This window comes from Tubulanus polymorphus, chromosome 3, assembly GCF_964204645.1.
Source record: "Tubulanus polymorphus chromosome 3, tnTubPoly1.2, whole genome shotgun sequence".
Lineage (NCBI taxonomy): Eukaryota > Metazoa > Nemertea > Palaeonemertea > Tubulaniformes > Tubulanidae > Tubulanus > Tubulanus polymorphus.
In genome coordinates, this window is record NC_134027.1 from 22456256 (window position 1) to 22471372 (window position 15117).

At 39.7% G+C, this 15117-nt stretch overlaps 3 protein-coding genes across 3 annotated transcripts; 1 reads left to right on the forward strand and 2 right to left on the reverse strand.

Annotated features, from left to right (window-relative positions):
• Positions 1-23: 23 nt before the first annotated feature.
• Positions 24-5632, forward strand: LOC141901972 (uncharacterized). The gene is made up of 8 exons (XM_074789584.1): positions 24-978; positions 1788-2023; positions 2446-2563; positions 2653-2715; positions 2854-2901; positions 3907-4047; positions 4671-4778; positions 5298-5632. The coding sequence occupies exons 1-7, from the start codon at positions 837-839 to the stop codon at positions 4775-4777; spliced, it is 855 nt and encodes a 284-aa protein (XP_074645685.1). The 5' UTR covers positions 24-836; the 3' UTR covers position 4778; positions 5298-5632.
• Positions 5633-7215: 1583 nt separating this feature from the next.
• Positions 7216-8887, reverse strand: LOC141902352 (uncharacterized). Its single transcript, XM_074790034.1, has 3 exons — positions 8760-8887; positions 8114-8202; positions 7216-8020 (listed from the first exon to the last, which is right to left on the reverse strand). The coding sequence occupies exons 1-3, from the start codon at positions 8812-8814 to the stop codon at positions 7799-7801; spliced, it is 366 nt and encodes a 121-aa protein (XP_074646135.1). The 5' UTR covers positions 8815-8887; the 3' UTR covers positions 7216-7798.
• A 2698-nt stretch (positions 8888-11585) lies between these two features.
• Positions 11586-14898, reverse strand: LOC141902620 (uncharacterized). The gene is made up of 3 exons (XM_074790444.1): positions 14684-14898; positions 12308-12402; positions 11586-11839 (listed from the first exon to the last, which is right to left on the reverse strand). The coding sequence occupies exons 1-3, from the start codon at positions 14736-14738 to the stop codon at positions 11621-11623; spliced, it is 369 nt and encodes a 122-aa protein (XP_074646545.1). The 5' UTR covers positions 14739-14898; the 3' UTR covers positions 11586-11620.
• Between the last annotated feature and the right edge of the window lie 219 nt (positions 14899-15117).

The following is a 15117-nucleotide window of genomic DNA, read 5'->3' on the forward strand; positions in this document are numbered from 1 at the left end:
CATTTGAGATGTGTCACGCTTTTTCTTCAACGATACACACGAGATAGAATCTAATTCTAAGAATGAATAACAATGTTCACTCATCATCTAAGCAATAGAAATGATACGCAATTACAAACAAAACATACATATCCGTATGTGTATCCAGAAAAAAAGAGAACCATCAAAGCTTAATGAAAATTAGGCGATATAATCAATACATTGTTTCTCCTTTCTCCCGGGCATACTATCAACACTGACAATAACTGTTTAGAATCATGATCAGGCTAACCATAGCTGCATAGAATGTGTAATCAGCTCATTATATTTCTATAGCTGCGGGTCTGTACTGGTTAGATCTGATTTAACAAAAAAGGAAGATAGGCGGCCGGCCGTAGACATCGATTCAAGGTATCAATTTTAAAGCCTTAATAGAGGGAGACAAAAATACAACAACCCATACTAAGCAATTATCGCCGTAAGGCCCGCGATCGGGAGTTCGAATCCCGAATTTTCTTGTCGCATTTTGTTCTCATTTGCTTTTGATCAACTTAGTAACGGAATTCATTTGAAAATAATTGGTCTATTTATTCCTAAAGTAATAAAAAATGACAAGTATGCGGAATTTGGAAACGGTTGATATATTTTCTTCCTTAAGTCCAATAATTACCGGTATACGGAATACAATGTTCCAGGCCGCAGAAAACCCGTTATCGCTACTTTGCATTCATTTGCTATTCATTACGAATCGTTATTAATCCTATATACTGATGCAATGTATATTACCTTTGAAACGTATTATTCGCAATCTAGGAAGTATGTAATAAAGTGAATCTTGGAAGTATGTAATAAAGTGAATGAAATATTTCAAAACCAGTTTTGTCAATCAGGAATTTGCTGACATAGTGGGTTTAGTCTGCGTGGAACGGTGGAGAATGGGTAAATCAGTTTACATCGGTCTACTGATTTGGCTTAGTTTTGCCGCACGTATCGAACCCGGTAAGTTGCATTTACAAACACAACGAATCTATTTAAATCTGATGCAGTCGTTTCGGGATTTGACGGAAATACGTTATAGCCTGTCGGTGCCACGCAGTACCTCATAGTACCGAGTATGCAGCCGTGAGATGGGAGTAGCAAAAAGTTTTTCCATCATCGCTGCTGGAGACTTTGCCCGAACCCCAGCCCAAATAGACTCGATGCGCCTATGCTTGCGCAGTATTGCCGTGATGTGATTGATATCAGCCAACGATCAGAAATCACGTTTCATTTTAGCCCGGGTTATTCTACTTCTATCGCTTAAGCAATTACTATACCCAACAGGCAATCTGAGTAATAGGACTCAGTGGTGCGACTATATTATGTGCATTTGGGCCCTTCGGATAGGGTTTCGTGCCGTGGTGTACTTGAGCGCCACGCAGGGCATTATCTTTTTGTCTTAGGCCGGATTGACCCTGTTATTCATTTGATTAGGTAGATTTCGTTCGATTTTTTGATTTGGCGTCAATAAAAACCCATCACACCTGCCGGGAGCGAAACAGGGGGTTTGATTTTGAAATCGGAAATCGAAGTACGCAGGGCATTATTAGCGGGTTTGATTTTTCTTTTCCCCGTCTAGTATGCAGAGGCCAAAGAACGTTCGACCAAGTACCTCTGTCGCCACCAGGATTCGAGACCTGGATTGAAGAGACCAGCGACCGGTGGCTTGAAATAAATACATTAATGTTTATGATACATTATACCTAATCTTTTAAACCCGATGCCCCAATGATAATTAGTTTTTTGTTGACGAAACAATTGAATTTCAGTGAAATGGACGGTTATCGTGATCACTGGACATGAGCATTATGGCGGAATCACCGGTGATATTTATCTCAACATATTCGGGGAAAAGGGACAGAAAAAGATGATGTATTATAATGAATTCTCGCGATACAAGACGTCCGTAGTAACGATGGAAGCGGAAATGAGAACTCCTAAACGCGTCGTGTTAGAATTGAGATTGACGTACTACGCGCACGATAAAGGCTGGATACCGAAAAAGGTTATTGTAGAGCACCCTGTCCAGAATTGAAACAGGGGAAAACCGAAAAAAAAACAGGAGATGAAAACATGTTTCCGAGCGTTTCCTGTGTCGTGTACCCAACGCACACGATGCAGGGAATCACAGAAACACGGAATCAATCCGGATCACGGATACGTTGTTCCCGAAACCAGGTTTTTCGTTTCTCGTAGGGGCTAAACGCACACAACAAGGGGAAACAGAAACATGTTTTTCAAGCGTTTTCCTGTGTCGCGTACCTTTACGAGAAACAAGAAACATGATATCGGGAACATGCTTGTTTCCGTATATTTCTCTGCGTTATATGCGTGGGCTTTATCGAAGGAGAATGTATCGACCACGGGGAAAATTTCGTTGAACTACCATCAGTTGAATTCATAACTGTATTATTCATTTCTGTACAGGTCATACTCCGGCGACAAATAAACGGAACTGAAGTATCTTATACATTCGCGTGTAACGGTCGATGGATGTATAGCGGTTACGTACAAATCTTACATAATCCGGTTGTTTCGCCACCTGGTATGTTGTCATTCGTTTGAAATGGTGGGAAATAGCCTACAAAAAACTACCAAGATATATGTGTAACGAATTATCAAACTTTTGCATAGATTTCAAAGATTATTTCATGCGTATGAATAGCACTACCGAACGTCCTACAGATGGCGTAACTGGTAAGGTTTTTCAATAAATTAGAGGGTTTAAGGCAGGCTTTAAGCACGCCTAAATAACGGAATATGACCTCTTTGCGTTCGTTTTTATTCATTAATGATAAGTTAGTTTGTGCTACATGTTTTCCATTTCCTACCCAGGTACATTCGACAATCGGACCACAACCACAGCCGATTCTACAACTGCAGGTTGGTGATTCTCATTTATAGAATTTTCTCTTTCCGCCGTAAGATATCGTGAAATAAAAACGTCCCTTCGTGTGATGTTGATTTAAGCGAAATAAACATCTTCCCTCCGGCCTCACAGCTGTGACGAGATGTGACTACAAGTACAGCCTCTGTGGAAAGGCCCGTGATGTAAAAGCTAGCTCATGTCGGGCTACGAGTCGACGGATACCGGCTAGATATCAGCAACCAGAAGGAACTAGCGGCCGGCACGCCGCAGTTTGCCGTCAAATCCGCCCGACATTAGCCGGCTTACAACACTCAGCCCGACGACAACAGACTCGTCACAAGCCCTATTACACTAGTTGCTCATTTTCTACTCCAGATCTTACCGTATCCCGCCAGTTGCTTTCGAGCGCAACCGACCCTGAGCTCAGCTAATTACAAGGCGACGGAACTGAGTTTTTGGGCTATTTTGCCATATTTGCTATATTGGTTATTTCTATTGATGTTGCCAGCATATTTCATTTATCGCTCAACAGCATATTTCATATCAACAACCAACATGTATGATTCCGAACCTTGGATGCCTGAATTTTACAGAGGACAATTCATGCATTATATATTTATATAAATGCATACTGTGCTGACATACAAATATTCAAAACATTCAAAGTAAATTTTCCATAAATCTGACTGATTTTCCTTCTTAACAAATATCCCTATGTTAAGCGCCCCCTATAGGCCAAGAATCTCAAAAAAATCTCAGTGGCAGACCGGTGTTTCACGGTGGGGGGTACCTTTCATTTAAGCCCAAAAATGACCATGGATTGGTCTTGGATGGCTGACTACAATGAATGCGTACAGCCCGTAGTCACTGGGACTTTCTTTGACGTCATTGCGCATCAAACTTCCGCCAAGCTCGTACAAGCGCTCGACTGCCACAGCTGACTGTCATTTGATGGTAAATATATGGAGAAAATTGTCCCCTTTTTGGCACAGCTTGAATATTTTGATTGATTATTTCAGAACCAACAACCCTAGGCCAAATGAGTGCAATCACGTGGATGACGATATTTCTACCGATAGGTGGTGTGCTAGTCGTGTTGGTGGTTGTCATTTGTGCCGTCCTGGTCGTTCGTCGTCGCAAACGACCATCCCAGGCGCCAGGTACGTATCAATTTTTTAAAATCCCGGCGCACACCTCAACGATCATCGGATGATAGCATGATCGCATTCCGTGTCCTTGGACAGCTACGCTACTCGTGTTTGTTGTTTTTGGGCATCGTGTGACTTTAATGTACGTGCGAAATCTCACAATAAATCAGCCAAAGATGAAAAGTTCTCAAATGATAATCTCTGATGAGGAACCCGCTGAAAATTTTCCCCACCAGGGCGGCGCTACGAACGGTAGAACCGCCGACTAACCCGGAAGTGGGCCTCATTCATTGTAAAATCTCGTCAAACACCTAAAGCACCCCCTGGATCCGCGCCTGCTTTAAGTTTGACCTTATTCATTTTGCGTCATCGTGAAGATTCCAACATTTCGTTCATATCTCCTCTGGATTGGATTAAGATAGAAACCAAGTAAAAATATCGAGGAACTTAGCTGATAATTAACTTCTTTATGATATCGCTCATTTATAAAGTTAGTGCAACAATGCGCGCTGGTGAAGTTATCAACATTGATATCGTCTTCCCGATAATTCTACATTTTTGAAGTTTTCAGGATCAATAGACATCTATATGTGGTCTTAAATATTTTTTACCGTTTTCACCTATCGTTTATCCAGGTCAACGCATGAGCGAAATGTACACTACTCCAATAACGCTGGCCACAACTAATGAGGAGGCTACTTACAGCGAGGTTAGCTTTGCTACACACTTCCAGAAACGTTAAGGTGAGACGGTGGAAATCACCATTCAGTGAAATTTCATATAGAGGACCCCGCAAATTATGGCTTGGACTAGTCTCAGGGTTGCAGCATTACATTTTTTTTCTGAAATACTTTTCACTATTCCATGGATAGATTCAACTCATTTAATCTATTCTAATTTCGGCCTATGTCCTGTAACGGACCAAATCAATGTTGGACGTTTAGAAACCAAGTTTTTGAATTCGATGTTGCCTATGGTTCAGCTAGACGCAAGACTGTGACCGACAGGCGATTAAAGCAAAGTTTCTATTGACCTGAGTCAGTCTTTTTGGTCTTAGTTGGTCCGTTCTAAATTGGAACGGACTAAATTCAAAACGTTCTTCATGTGTGTGTTAGCGCGGATAATGGAACAGTAGTTCCTCCAAGATGTTACCTTTCGAAAGACTCCCTGGCTCGTTATAATTAGCAGGTGCATCGTTTACCAAATGCGGTTCGAATCCCAAATTTAGGGTTAAACATGACTTCGAACCTTGATTTTTTCAGTTACTCTTTTATCACAAGTTTACACCGAGTCATCACGAATGCCGACATGTGACGTCATATCGATTCGGACACGGACGTTTTACCGGATGTGAACGAGTGCTGCCCTCTATTCATTGATACCATATCCAAGAAGATTTGTCATCTTGCAGAAATTATGACGAGCGGGATCGCACCTTGGCAACACTTTTCCACACAGTCAGGACTAGTTTCAATGAGGCCAGGCAAAGCTAAATGTGGCGATTCGAAAATCAAATACTTTGACTTAATCCAGTATTCGTACTTGATGACATTATGTGACGGCGTTCCACTAGGCTAATTCGATAGTTCAATAAAACTGCGAGTGAATAAATCCATGATCGGGTTGCTATCTGTTTATGATTCGTCGGTGAAGATTTTCTGAACTGGTTCTAATATATAGCCGCGGCGAATTCACTTGAGAAACACGGTACTCATTAAGAACGTAATTCAGTAGATTTATTGCCGCGGCTTTCGTCGCTGCAGACGCTCTGTAGGCCTACTTCCAACGCCACTGATTTCAAAGTGATCAACAGGATGCGCAATTTGGGTAATATTTTAGAGCATCCACGGCGAAACGGAAGTGATATTGGTAGAAACAAAATAGATATCTGTAGGGTTGAATCGCTGAAGGGTTAGGGCTTAGGGTCCAGGGTTAGGGTCAAGAGGGTCCATAGGATTAGGGTTAGGGTAAGGGTTAGGATCACAGAAAGTGGTTTGGGGCTCTTGACCATTTGGGAGCTCTTGACCGTCATATATTATAACAGGAAAGGGTTAAGGGTAAGGCTATAAGTAGTCAAAAAGTTACGTGGATTGCCAGCCGCTGGGTTGCTACAGTGGTTAGAATGCTGAAACATTACACAACTTGCACAGGATGCGCCGTTCCATCCGCGGTGAGGAACATCAATCGTTCAATTAATTTGAAGACAAAGGGTTTAATTAATGCCTTAAATACCTTATTCCCGATTTACCTTCTCAGTGCATGCGAGTATTAGATTTGGTAACCGGCATTAATATTAATTTTATCTTTCATTATTATTCTATGTACAAATAATTTTATGCATATTTTTTATTGTGTACAAAAATGTAATGTCATCATAAACATTGAATTGAATTGAATGCCAGTCCTAGGTATTTGTATGCCTAAGTCCAGCAATGCAGAGGGCAGGTTATTCGACTTAGACTGTCAATTCATTTTTCAAATGCAAACCTTTTGCGGATTTTAGGCAGTTCATCGCAACCCCCTTATTTACCTAACGCTATAAGGGATTGTCCGTGTACATTGGCCTGATGTTCTACGAATACGCGTGCATTGGTATGTCCCAAACATGGAGGAGCTGGTATCTATCCCATCTGTGTTTTAGAGCGGGGCGGTGGCTCCTGACACGCCTCTCCCCTGAAGAACCAGTCTGATTCCCTGTAGAGCACAATGGATGGTGGGTGTAAGGGAATGCATGTATGTCTCCCAGTCGAGTCATTTCTGTTACCGTATTGTTTCTTGTCAAACTGACAATGGATTCGAGTTGGAAGAATGTCAGTTGAAATGTCAAGCAAGACAAATTTCGGTTGCCGGAGTTATTCGACTATTGGCGAACTAAGCCGAAATTCAGCTTGACAGATCTATAGTCAGGAAATAACGCAAGTTGAGCACGAAGTTTGACCTATTCCAAGATAGCCCGCGCTGTGAAATGTGTAAGACCGAACTGCCATGCGTTCGTTTAATTAGACAAATAGTCGAAATCCGAAGGTCGTCAAATACGACAAAGTATGTAACCAATTTTCTCGTCAAATCATCATTGAATAAATGCCAGCTGTTGGTTACCAGTGTAACAGTGACCCTCTTTATCCTCAAGACGTGTGAACCTCCATCTGATATAAAATGAACAGTAGAAATTTTGCTTTCTTTGTACGCTTTTTTCGCTTTATAGTTTTTCTTTAAAACAAATTGTGACGTACACACACAGCCATCTATATACATGCGTAGAAATGATGATATAATTTAAAAGATTAATGCAAAACATTCAGTTCAATTCTATTTCATGTATATCTACATTCATTTAATTTAGAAACTATAAAACACGTATTTATATATTTCTATTTATATTTGATAAAAGTACAGATATGTTAAGATGTTTGAATTAATTCCGATTTTAAATTCAATTTAAACCCTTCAAAGATATGGCTGACTCCATTGTGATGATTCACGAACCAAACTTTTGCCTCTAACGTAGCGACGTGATATTGAATTGCCGGCATCTTCTAAATCAGGTTCGTTCATTTGTTGGCAATAATCGATGACGTCATTAGAACTTTATGGGGTAGCCTTCCTTAAAGTCTATCAGTAGTTGGATAACGCATGCGAAAGGTATTATTATATTGTCCAATGTGAAAATTATTTGATAATTTTTTTGGCATTTCCAGTGAGTTTGAACTTAAACTTTGATCAAATAGGGGATTTTCAAATAAGGGGATCATAGTCACGTCTGTTATCGAAGTTGATGAATAACGAAGGTCAGGACGGTTACTAAGACGAGAGATGACAGAGCTAGCGTCGATTTGTCGGCCGAGTTGCAGTTGTGACCGGTGCAACAGTATTGATCCAATTTCAAACCCCCCGTATACGTAATGTTGCCCTCATTGCACTTCACGTACGGGCTATAACACCCTTTTAACTCCCAGGCAATACCGTCTACTGTCCCGACTTGTTTCTAAAACAATGGAAAAAACATAACAACAATAGATATCAATAGATTCCAATTTAAAGTTCGCGTAAGTAGGTTTAGATATTTAAGTATACTTACGTAGCACGGGCCTTTGGTTGTACATTTGGTGTTATGGCGACAATAGTCATTTTTACAAAATTTGAAGTAGCAATCATCGGCGAACACAACTGAAATAGAATGAATTTCAAACTTTGCGGTGATATACGTGCAAAACATTAGGGTCCTTCCCGATTTTTTGGTAATATTGGTCTCCTTAGGGGCTGGTACCCCAGTTCTACGACGATCCACGGACTTCAAAGCGGTGGCTTGATAAATGATGAGTAGCTGAAAATGCCGATAATTCGAAATACTCAATATTCAAGTTAAATCTTAGCATTCCAGCCAAATCGGGTTTGTTACAAAGAACCATATCCTTCTTCGTGTAAATATCTTCAACTTTCCATGTGAGCTTAAATAGCGTCGGGACATCGATTTTAATTTGAAATTCTTCAATACGTATATAATATGACTTTGATTCAAGTTATAGTACGCGTATATTTCGTAAAGATGAGCGCCGGCCCTTTTATCCCTCAAACGACCTTCGCATGAACGAGAAATGCTGTCGTCATGTTATTCTCCAGATTTCTGAACCATAGTTTGGCATCTACATCCTTTTCTAAAGCTAATAACACATTTAAATCTACATCAACGTATTCTACTGTTTTGATTCGTTTGCAAAACCTACCAGATGCGCAAAAAGCTAGCGCCAACAGGACACAAATCGGCGAATTATAATTCATTTTCGGCGTAGTGTGATCAGCGTATAAAATGTCCTCCACGAACAACTCCCACAAACGCGCGTGTACATTAAAACATACACAGCTTTAACACAATATCCGCCGCTAGATAAGCTTAAAAAATAATGTCGATTGAAAGGATCTGTCCTACATCGATAGTGTCGTCGTAGAGAACAGGTTATTCAGTCGTGAAAAACGCATAGCGCCGAGCATTTCGAGTATACGCCGCGTTGATGACACGCGATTCATTGCTAGGAATATATATCAAGGGCCTCTTTCAATCGTTCAACGTTTAAAATCTTGTGCCCGGTGGTTCGCAGCCAGGATTTTCAACAAGGGCGGGTCCAAACTTGGCCCATAGGGCATTTTTAGCGTGGATGAGACAACAGGTGAATTTCAATAGCCTGTATGAGTGTCGCTTTTTTATCTTAAGACAGTGCACTTTTAGTTGCCCTTTCCATCAAAGAAGCCGGGCCTCTTTCATAAGAGTATGCTTAGTATGTTATGTATCATACGAACGGAATGACTTTAACAGATAAGTAATTTCTGAGTAAGGAGTTTTAAAGGAGAAAATATCAGATTTCGAGGAAGTTCTGCATCACTTTCATATCACAATTACTATAGACAGCACCTCCTAAATCGGTATTGTTCATATCGTAAAACCAGTAATTTGGCGACTTCGTAGGCAAATTATTATCCTTTACACTATTAACTTGGTTCCTAATTTGTAACCGACTAATATGGCAAAAACAAATCCCAACTGAACCGATTTAGGCTTAGTTTACTGAGCGAGTACGAACTAGACAAAAACTCTCAAGATTAAATGCGTTTCGGGCGTTTTACTCAAATGAAAGTAGTTTCAATCACCTTTAAATCCATTTCCCTTTGAGAAGGGTTTTTTAAGTAATCAAGGAGTCATAAGGACCCGTTGCATATGTTCAAGGGTCGAGGTTCTTTTGCACCTTAAATGTATCCGACCAGAAGAAAATTCGTTAATCTTCAGCCAACTGTTTTAAGTTGTTCGAAGGTTCACACTCGACCACGAAAGTCCGTTTCATTCAGCTAATATAGTACATTTACATAAAAACGCGGTTGGTTATCGATTAATTTTCAACTAGCATTTGATCCTCCTTCGTGAGAAGTTTTGGCAAATTAAGTTTCTTCATAATTCGGGTTGATCTTTACGGTTCATATAGCGTGATTTAAGTATTCAGTATTATATCAGCTATCGATTCAATTCCACTTTTGAGTATAAATGAAGGTTTGAGGGTAAATGATTGTAGCCCTTGGCGGGCGATCAAAGAAAGGTGCATTCTTGTTTTTTTCGGTTGGGGCATTTAAGGGGCCCTGGACCCTCAAAAACCCCAAATATTCACTGTCAATTCCACTTTTAAGTATAAACATGAAAAAGCGTGAATGATGCACGATGATGTGTCTATTACAAATCTAACTCTTAGGAACGACAATTTTGGCCCGTTTTCATTTACAACCAGGGGTCACATAGGGGGTCACATGGGCGGATCATTTCTATTTCTGAGTATACATCTCAAATTCTTTAATTAATTTATATCAAGTTCCCTGATGCCTACTGATCAAAGAAACATTACTTAAGAATGGATATGTTGGGGCAAATTTATTTAAGTCATGGGCCATTCAATTCATAAGAGATCTTCGCGTCGAAAATCAGCGGCAAACAACGAAAATGGAGACAAGCTACAAAAATCTAATAATTAATTATCTAATGTTCATTCAGTATAAAGATGAAAAAGCGTGAATGATGCACGATGATGTGTCTATTACAAATCTAACTCTTAGGAACGACAATTTTGGCCCGTTTTCATTTAAGACCAGGGGTCACATAGGGGTCATGGGCGGATTATTTTACATTTCTGAGTATACATGTCAAAATTTTTAATTAATCTATATCAAGTTTCCTGATGCCTACTGATCAAAGAAACATTACTTAAGAATGGGGTATTTTGGGGCAAATGTATTTAAGTCATGGGCCATTCAATTCATAAGAGATCTTCGCGTCGAAAATCAGCGGCAAACAACGAAAATGGAGACAAGCTACAAAAATCTAATAATTAATTATCTAATGTTCATTCAGTATAAAGATGAAAAAGCGTGAATGATGCACGATGATGTGTCTATTACAAATCTAACTCTTAGGAACGACAATTTTGGCCCGTTTTCATTTAAGACCAGGGGTCACATAGGGGTCATGGGCGGATTATTTTACATTTCTGAGTATACATGTCAAAATTTTTAATTAATCTATATCAAGTTTCCTGATGCCTACTGATCAAAGAAACATTACTTAAGAATGGGGTATTTTGGGGCAAATGTATTTAAGTCATGGGCCATTCAATTCATAAGAGATCTTCGCGTCGAAAATCAGCGGCAAACAACGAAAATGGAGACAAGCTACAAAAATCTAATAATTAATTATCTAATGTTCATTCTATTAACATCTTAAAAGACAAACAGATTGCATTCTATGTACATGGTTAATTAAACGAATCAAAGGTCGGAAATCCCATCTTAGATTCATTTTAGAGATCTCAAAAATTTCGGTTACGATCGATTAAAATACATTATCAACTTGTTTTACGGTCGTTTCTATACAATTATCGGACAGACGTTAAATTTCAATTTATATATCGATTAATCGAATATTCAAACATTCAATTCAAATTCCCGTTATTAAATTTCGATTTTCAAGAGATAAAAAATGATAGCTTAAAAATTCGATGACTTTTTTAATCAGGAAGTACACATTAAATTCGTTATGGATTTATTGATTATCTCATAGAAATTGGCGAATGACGAAGGTCGAGGCGACGAAAACGATGGATGACAGAGCTAGCGTGGATTTTTCAGCCGAGTTACAGTAGTCGCCGGAACAACAGAGTTGAGTGAGTTTCAGGCCCCCGGTGTATGTGACGTTGCCCTCGTTACACTTCTCGTACGGACTGTAACAACCTTTCATCTCCCAGGAAATACCGTCTACATCGCCGATTTGTTTCTGAAAATGACAAAAAAAAATGGAAAATTAGAACTTAGAAAATGCGCGACTTCTTTTTAAGTGGTTATCATTGATCGCGAAGGAATGACTCCTCGGTTCAATCATGGACTCTGAAACGAGGACACTTCGTTTTATGGGCCATAGTGCAATGCCTATGGGGTGACCGCTGCCGATTGCGACAACCATCAGTCTAGTCCAGATATATTGATGGCATCCTCTCAAAAATAGATTACGCACATGAAAATTTTTCAAATAGAAAATAAAGAGTCATGAATTACGTAATTACAAAATGCATGCAAAATTCACGATTGTAATTGTTATTACGAAACGTCAATATCGATGACGTGGTGCACATCGACCCGCACAGATCATAAACACGCATATTAACGGTTTTTACGGCGTCAAAAAACCCTTGAAAGATATGTTCCCTGTCGTTGTAAATTGACGGACTTTTTTTGTAAGACTTACGTAACACGGGCCATCAGTCAGGCACTTAGTATTCATCGATCCTGAACAGTCTCCATTTTTGCATATCTTGAAATAGCACTCCCACGACAGAACAGCTGAAAATAATCAATGGCGTTACGTGAGATGTTTGATATTTACGTTGCACGTTAAATTCGACTCTAAAAACCAGTTGTCGGTATCTCTTAACCCAGATACACAGTTTTAGATTTCGACTCTGGGATTTAAGGTTTGCGTTTTGCAGCGTCAGTGGGGGACAGAGGTACGCATGCCCCCCCCCCCCAAAAAAAAGTTTTAGTTTCAACAAAATCCCCCTCAAAAAAAACAGGTGGCGCCGCTCCTGTGCAGGTGTGTTCATTTGAATATGGACTAGTTCCAAAGGTGTAGTTCGTTACCTAATCGTTGGCGGTAAGCTTTTTATAATCGGATGGGCTTATACCGACCAATGTGGTTTGTGAAAATATTCGATCGTGAAACTAACCCACAGACAGGTTACTGACTACAAAAGTGTGAGCTTTCGACGCTGGGTTGTGCTTTCTATTTCACTCTGAACCAGTTCTACGCTGGGCCTATTCCGTGAAATCCGATTCCAGAGTTGTTTCAAATATCTCGCTCCGCGGTAGCCCCTTGTCATTATCTCATTACAAATGAATAATACATCGAACGGTAGCTTCAGTCCATTATAGCTTAAATACGAATATCGTTATATACGTAATCGAAAGAACACTATACTCGCTATATCAGTATGTGTGCCTAAATACACATTCTATTGGTCATTGGTCATTCTATTATTTGCAAGTCCATGGGTCAAAATAAAGATATACCGGTACATAATGTGTACAAATGAGTGAAGTACGTGTGTAGTCTATAGTTGTAGTTGGCGGAGAATAAATGGAAACCTTTGGTATTTACGAAAATCGTAATCCTTCCAGTCATATCTAGTATTTCTATATCGCTATCTATTTATTAACCGTACCATTAAAACGTCGTCGAAATACGAATAAAATTCGAAATCTATTTCACCAGAAATTGGTAGGCGAATTTCGCGAAATTTCGAGTCGCTTTTCGGGCACATTTTTTATTTCAGGCCCGCGTTGTATTTCAGTTTCCCTTTCTTTTTATTGGACCCTCGCCCTCTAGAAACGGCAGATCCGACGGTAGAATTAGTTCGGTTGGTTTGAACATTTTTCAAGCCCCGCGCAATCAATCAGATGCTATATTCGTGCTCTAAGAGTTCGGCATCCCGTCTGGCACAATATTAATTAGAACTAGACGTATATAGCGCGCTGATACCCAGATCAATAGATACAGATAAACTCATTAATCGGACAGACTTGTGTCGCGAATATATAGAAAAGTGATCGATAATTTATGGGTGTTCCCGACGACGCGCAAGTGATTACTTTATGAGCGGTTGGTTTTATTTTAGGCGAAGCTATCATCATCTTATGTATTGATATTTTAAGATAACAGTTACTTGATAGATATCGATCCAGACGAAAGTCGATGTCTTCGTACTTAACTATACCCACCGGTATAATGGAAGAAAACACTAGGGCTAAATCTTTTCATTGCTTAACTACGGCGAGCCCATTCGATCAGCCTTTCCGTGAGGTTTAGGCAAGATAGAAATCAGAAATTGTCACCTTTCTAACGATTCCCAAGTGTGAATATTGTGCTAAAAGGGGGATGGACGACAATTAATCGTGCTAGAGATCTGTCCAACCATGCGGGACCTCTGGGACCGCCTCAAAATGGCGCCTGGTAACTGGAAACTTCCTTATGTTACGGTCGTTGGATAATTTCACAAACTGCAAACCGTATAAGCCAATCCGATTACACGAAATCTTATCGCCAATTGATAAGTTAATTCACTAAGGCGAGGCGAGTTTAAGTTCGAAAGTTAAAGGGACTGAACCGGTGCGCGACAATGGTGACTCGACATCTAGACCGACTACCTAACATAACGTATATTATACTATATTGCTTAGGGTTTGAAAATTTCCGTTGGGCGATATCACGAATCCGAACGGAGAAACAACGTGAATTCGGACTGAGAGAAGAGCGACCAAGAGGCCTCAAGAAGCGTTCGAAGCCTTCGAAGAAAGTCCTATGTATGATTCATATCACAACTTTTTGTAAAGTATGAAAGTGTATTTTGTGTACTTTTTTGCTAAAATCTCACGTGTTGAATGTTGAAATTTTCCATTCAACTTTTAGAAATTAATGCAGGATTTAACGGTCGATGATGAATTCAGAATATATTTTCAAATTTATTGTGAAAGCGTGAGCTCGTTTCGATGACCCATTGCTACTACATATTCGTTTAAATTCGTTAATCTGTGCGTCTATAAATACCAACTTTGATTATTATCTTACCTGGTACGAACAGAGCTAAAGCCAACACGACACAAACTGGAGAAATATACTTCATTTTGACGATATTGTGATACTGTATATAAAATGTCCTCCGAACAACTCCCACATAAGGTCCTTGCGCACAACCTATCTAGAGAAAGCACCTTGCTCGGACAAGATTGTCCTATACGCCTTTGTTATCGCGAACAATCCCTATTCAGGCATTGGCTAGTCGCGCAAGTCCACCCGGTTAGTGTCCACGTATAGTCAGTCGGCTATATGCACATGCATATATAGTTACGCTACTTTAAATGCTACTTGCATACCTTAAACCAGTGCGCGCCTCTTGGCGACAGCTGCTAACGCAAAACTAGAGATGAAAAATACATATTGAGAATTTGTCGTTTATGCGAATAATTTCATACATGTATATCATATATACATTGATTGTAGGT

Excerpts from the sequence above, each read along its gene's own strand:
- LOC141902352 (XM_074790034.1), bottom strand. The coding sequence starts at position 8,814 with ATGAATTATAATTCGCCGATTTGTGTCCTGTTGGCGCTAGCTTTTTGC. Across the intron at positions 8,203-8,759 it reads GCTAGCTTTTTGCGCATCTG|TTGTGTTCGCCGATGATTGC; the intron begins GTAGGTTTTGCA and ends ATTCTATTTCAG. Across the intron at positions 8,021-8,113 it reads CAACCAAAGGCCCGTGCTAC|AAACAAGTCGGGACAGTAGA; the intron begins GTAAGTATACTT and ends CCATTGTTTTAG.
- LOC141901972 (XM_074789584.1), top strand. The coding sequence starts at position 837 with ATGAAATATTTCAAAACCAGTTTTGTCAATCAGGAATTTGCTGACATA. Across the intron at positions 979-1,787 it reads TGCCGCACGTATCGAACCCG|TGAAATGGACGGTTATCGTG; the intron begins GTAAGTTGCATT and ends ATTGAATTTCAG. Across the intron at positions 4,048-4,670 it reads ACGACCATCCCAGGCGCCAG|GTCAACGCATGAGCGAAATG; the intron begins GTACGTATCAAT and ends TCGTTTATCCAG.
- LOC141902620 (XM_074790444.1), bottom strand. The coding sequence starts at position 14,738 with ATGAAGTATATTTCTCCAGTTTGTGTCGTGTTGGCTTTAGCTCTGTTC. Across the intron at positions 12,403-14,683 it reads TTTAGCTCTGTTCGTACCAG|CTGTTCTGTCGTGGGAGTGC; the intron begins GTAAGATAATAA and ends GATTATTTTCAG. Across the intron at positions 11,840-12,307 it reads TGACTGATGGCCCGTGTTAC|AAACAAATCGGCGATGTAGA; the intron begins GTAAGTCTTACA and ends TGTCATTTTCAG.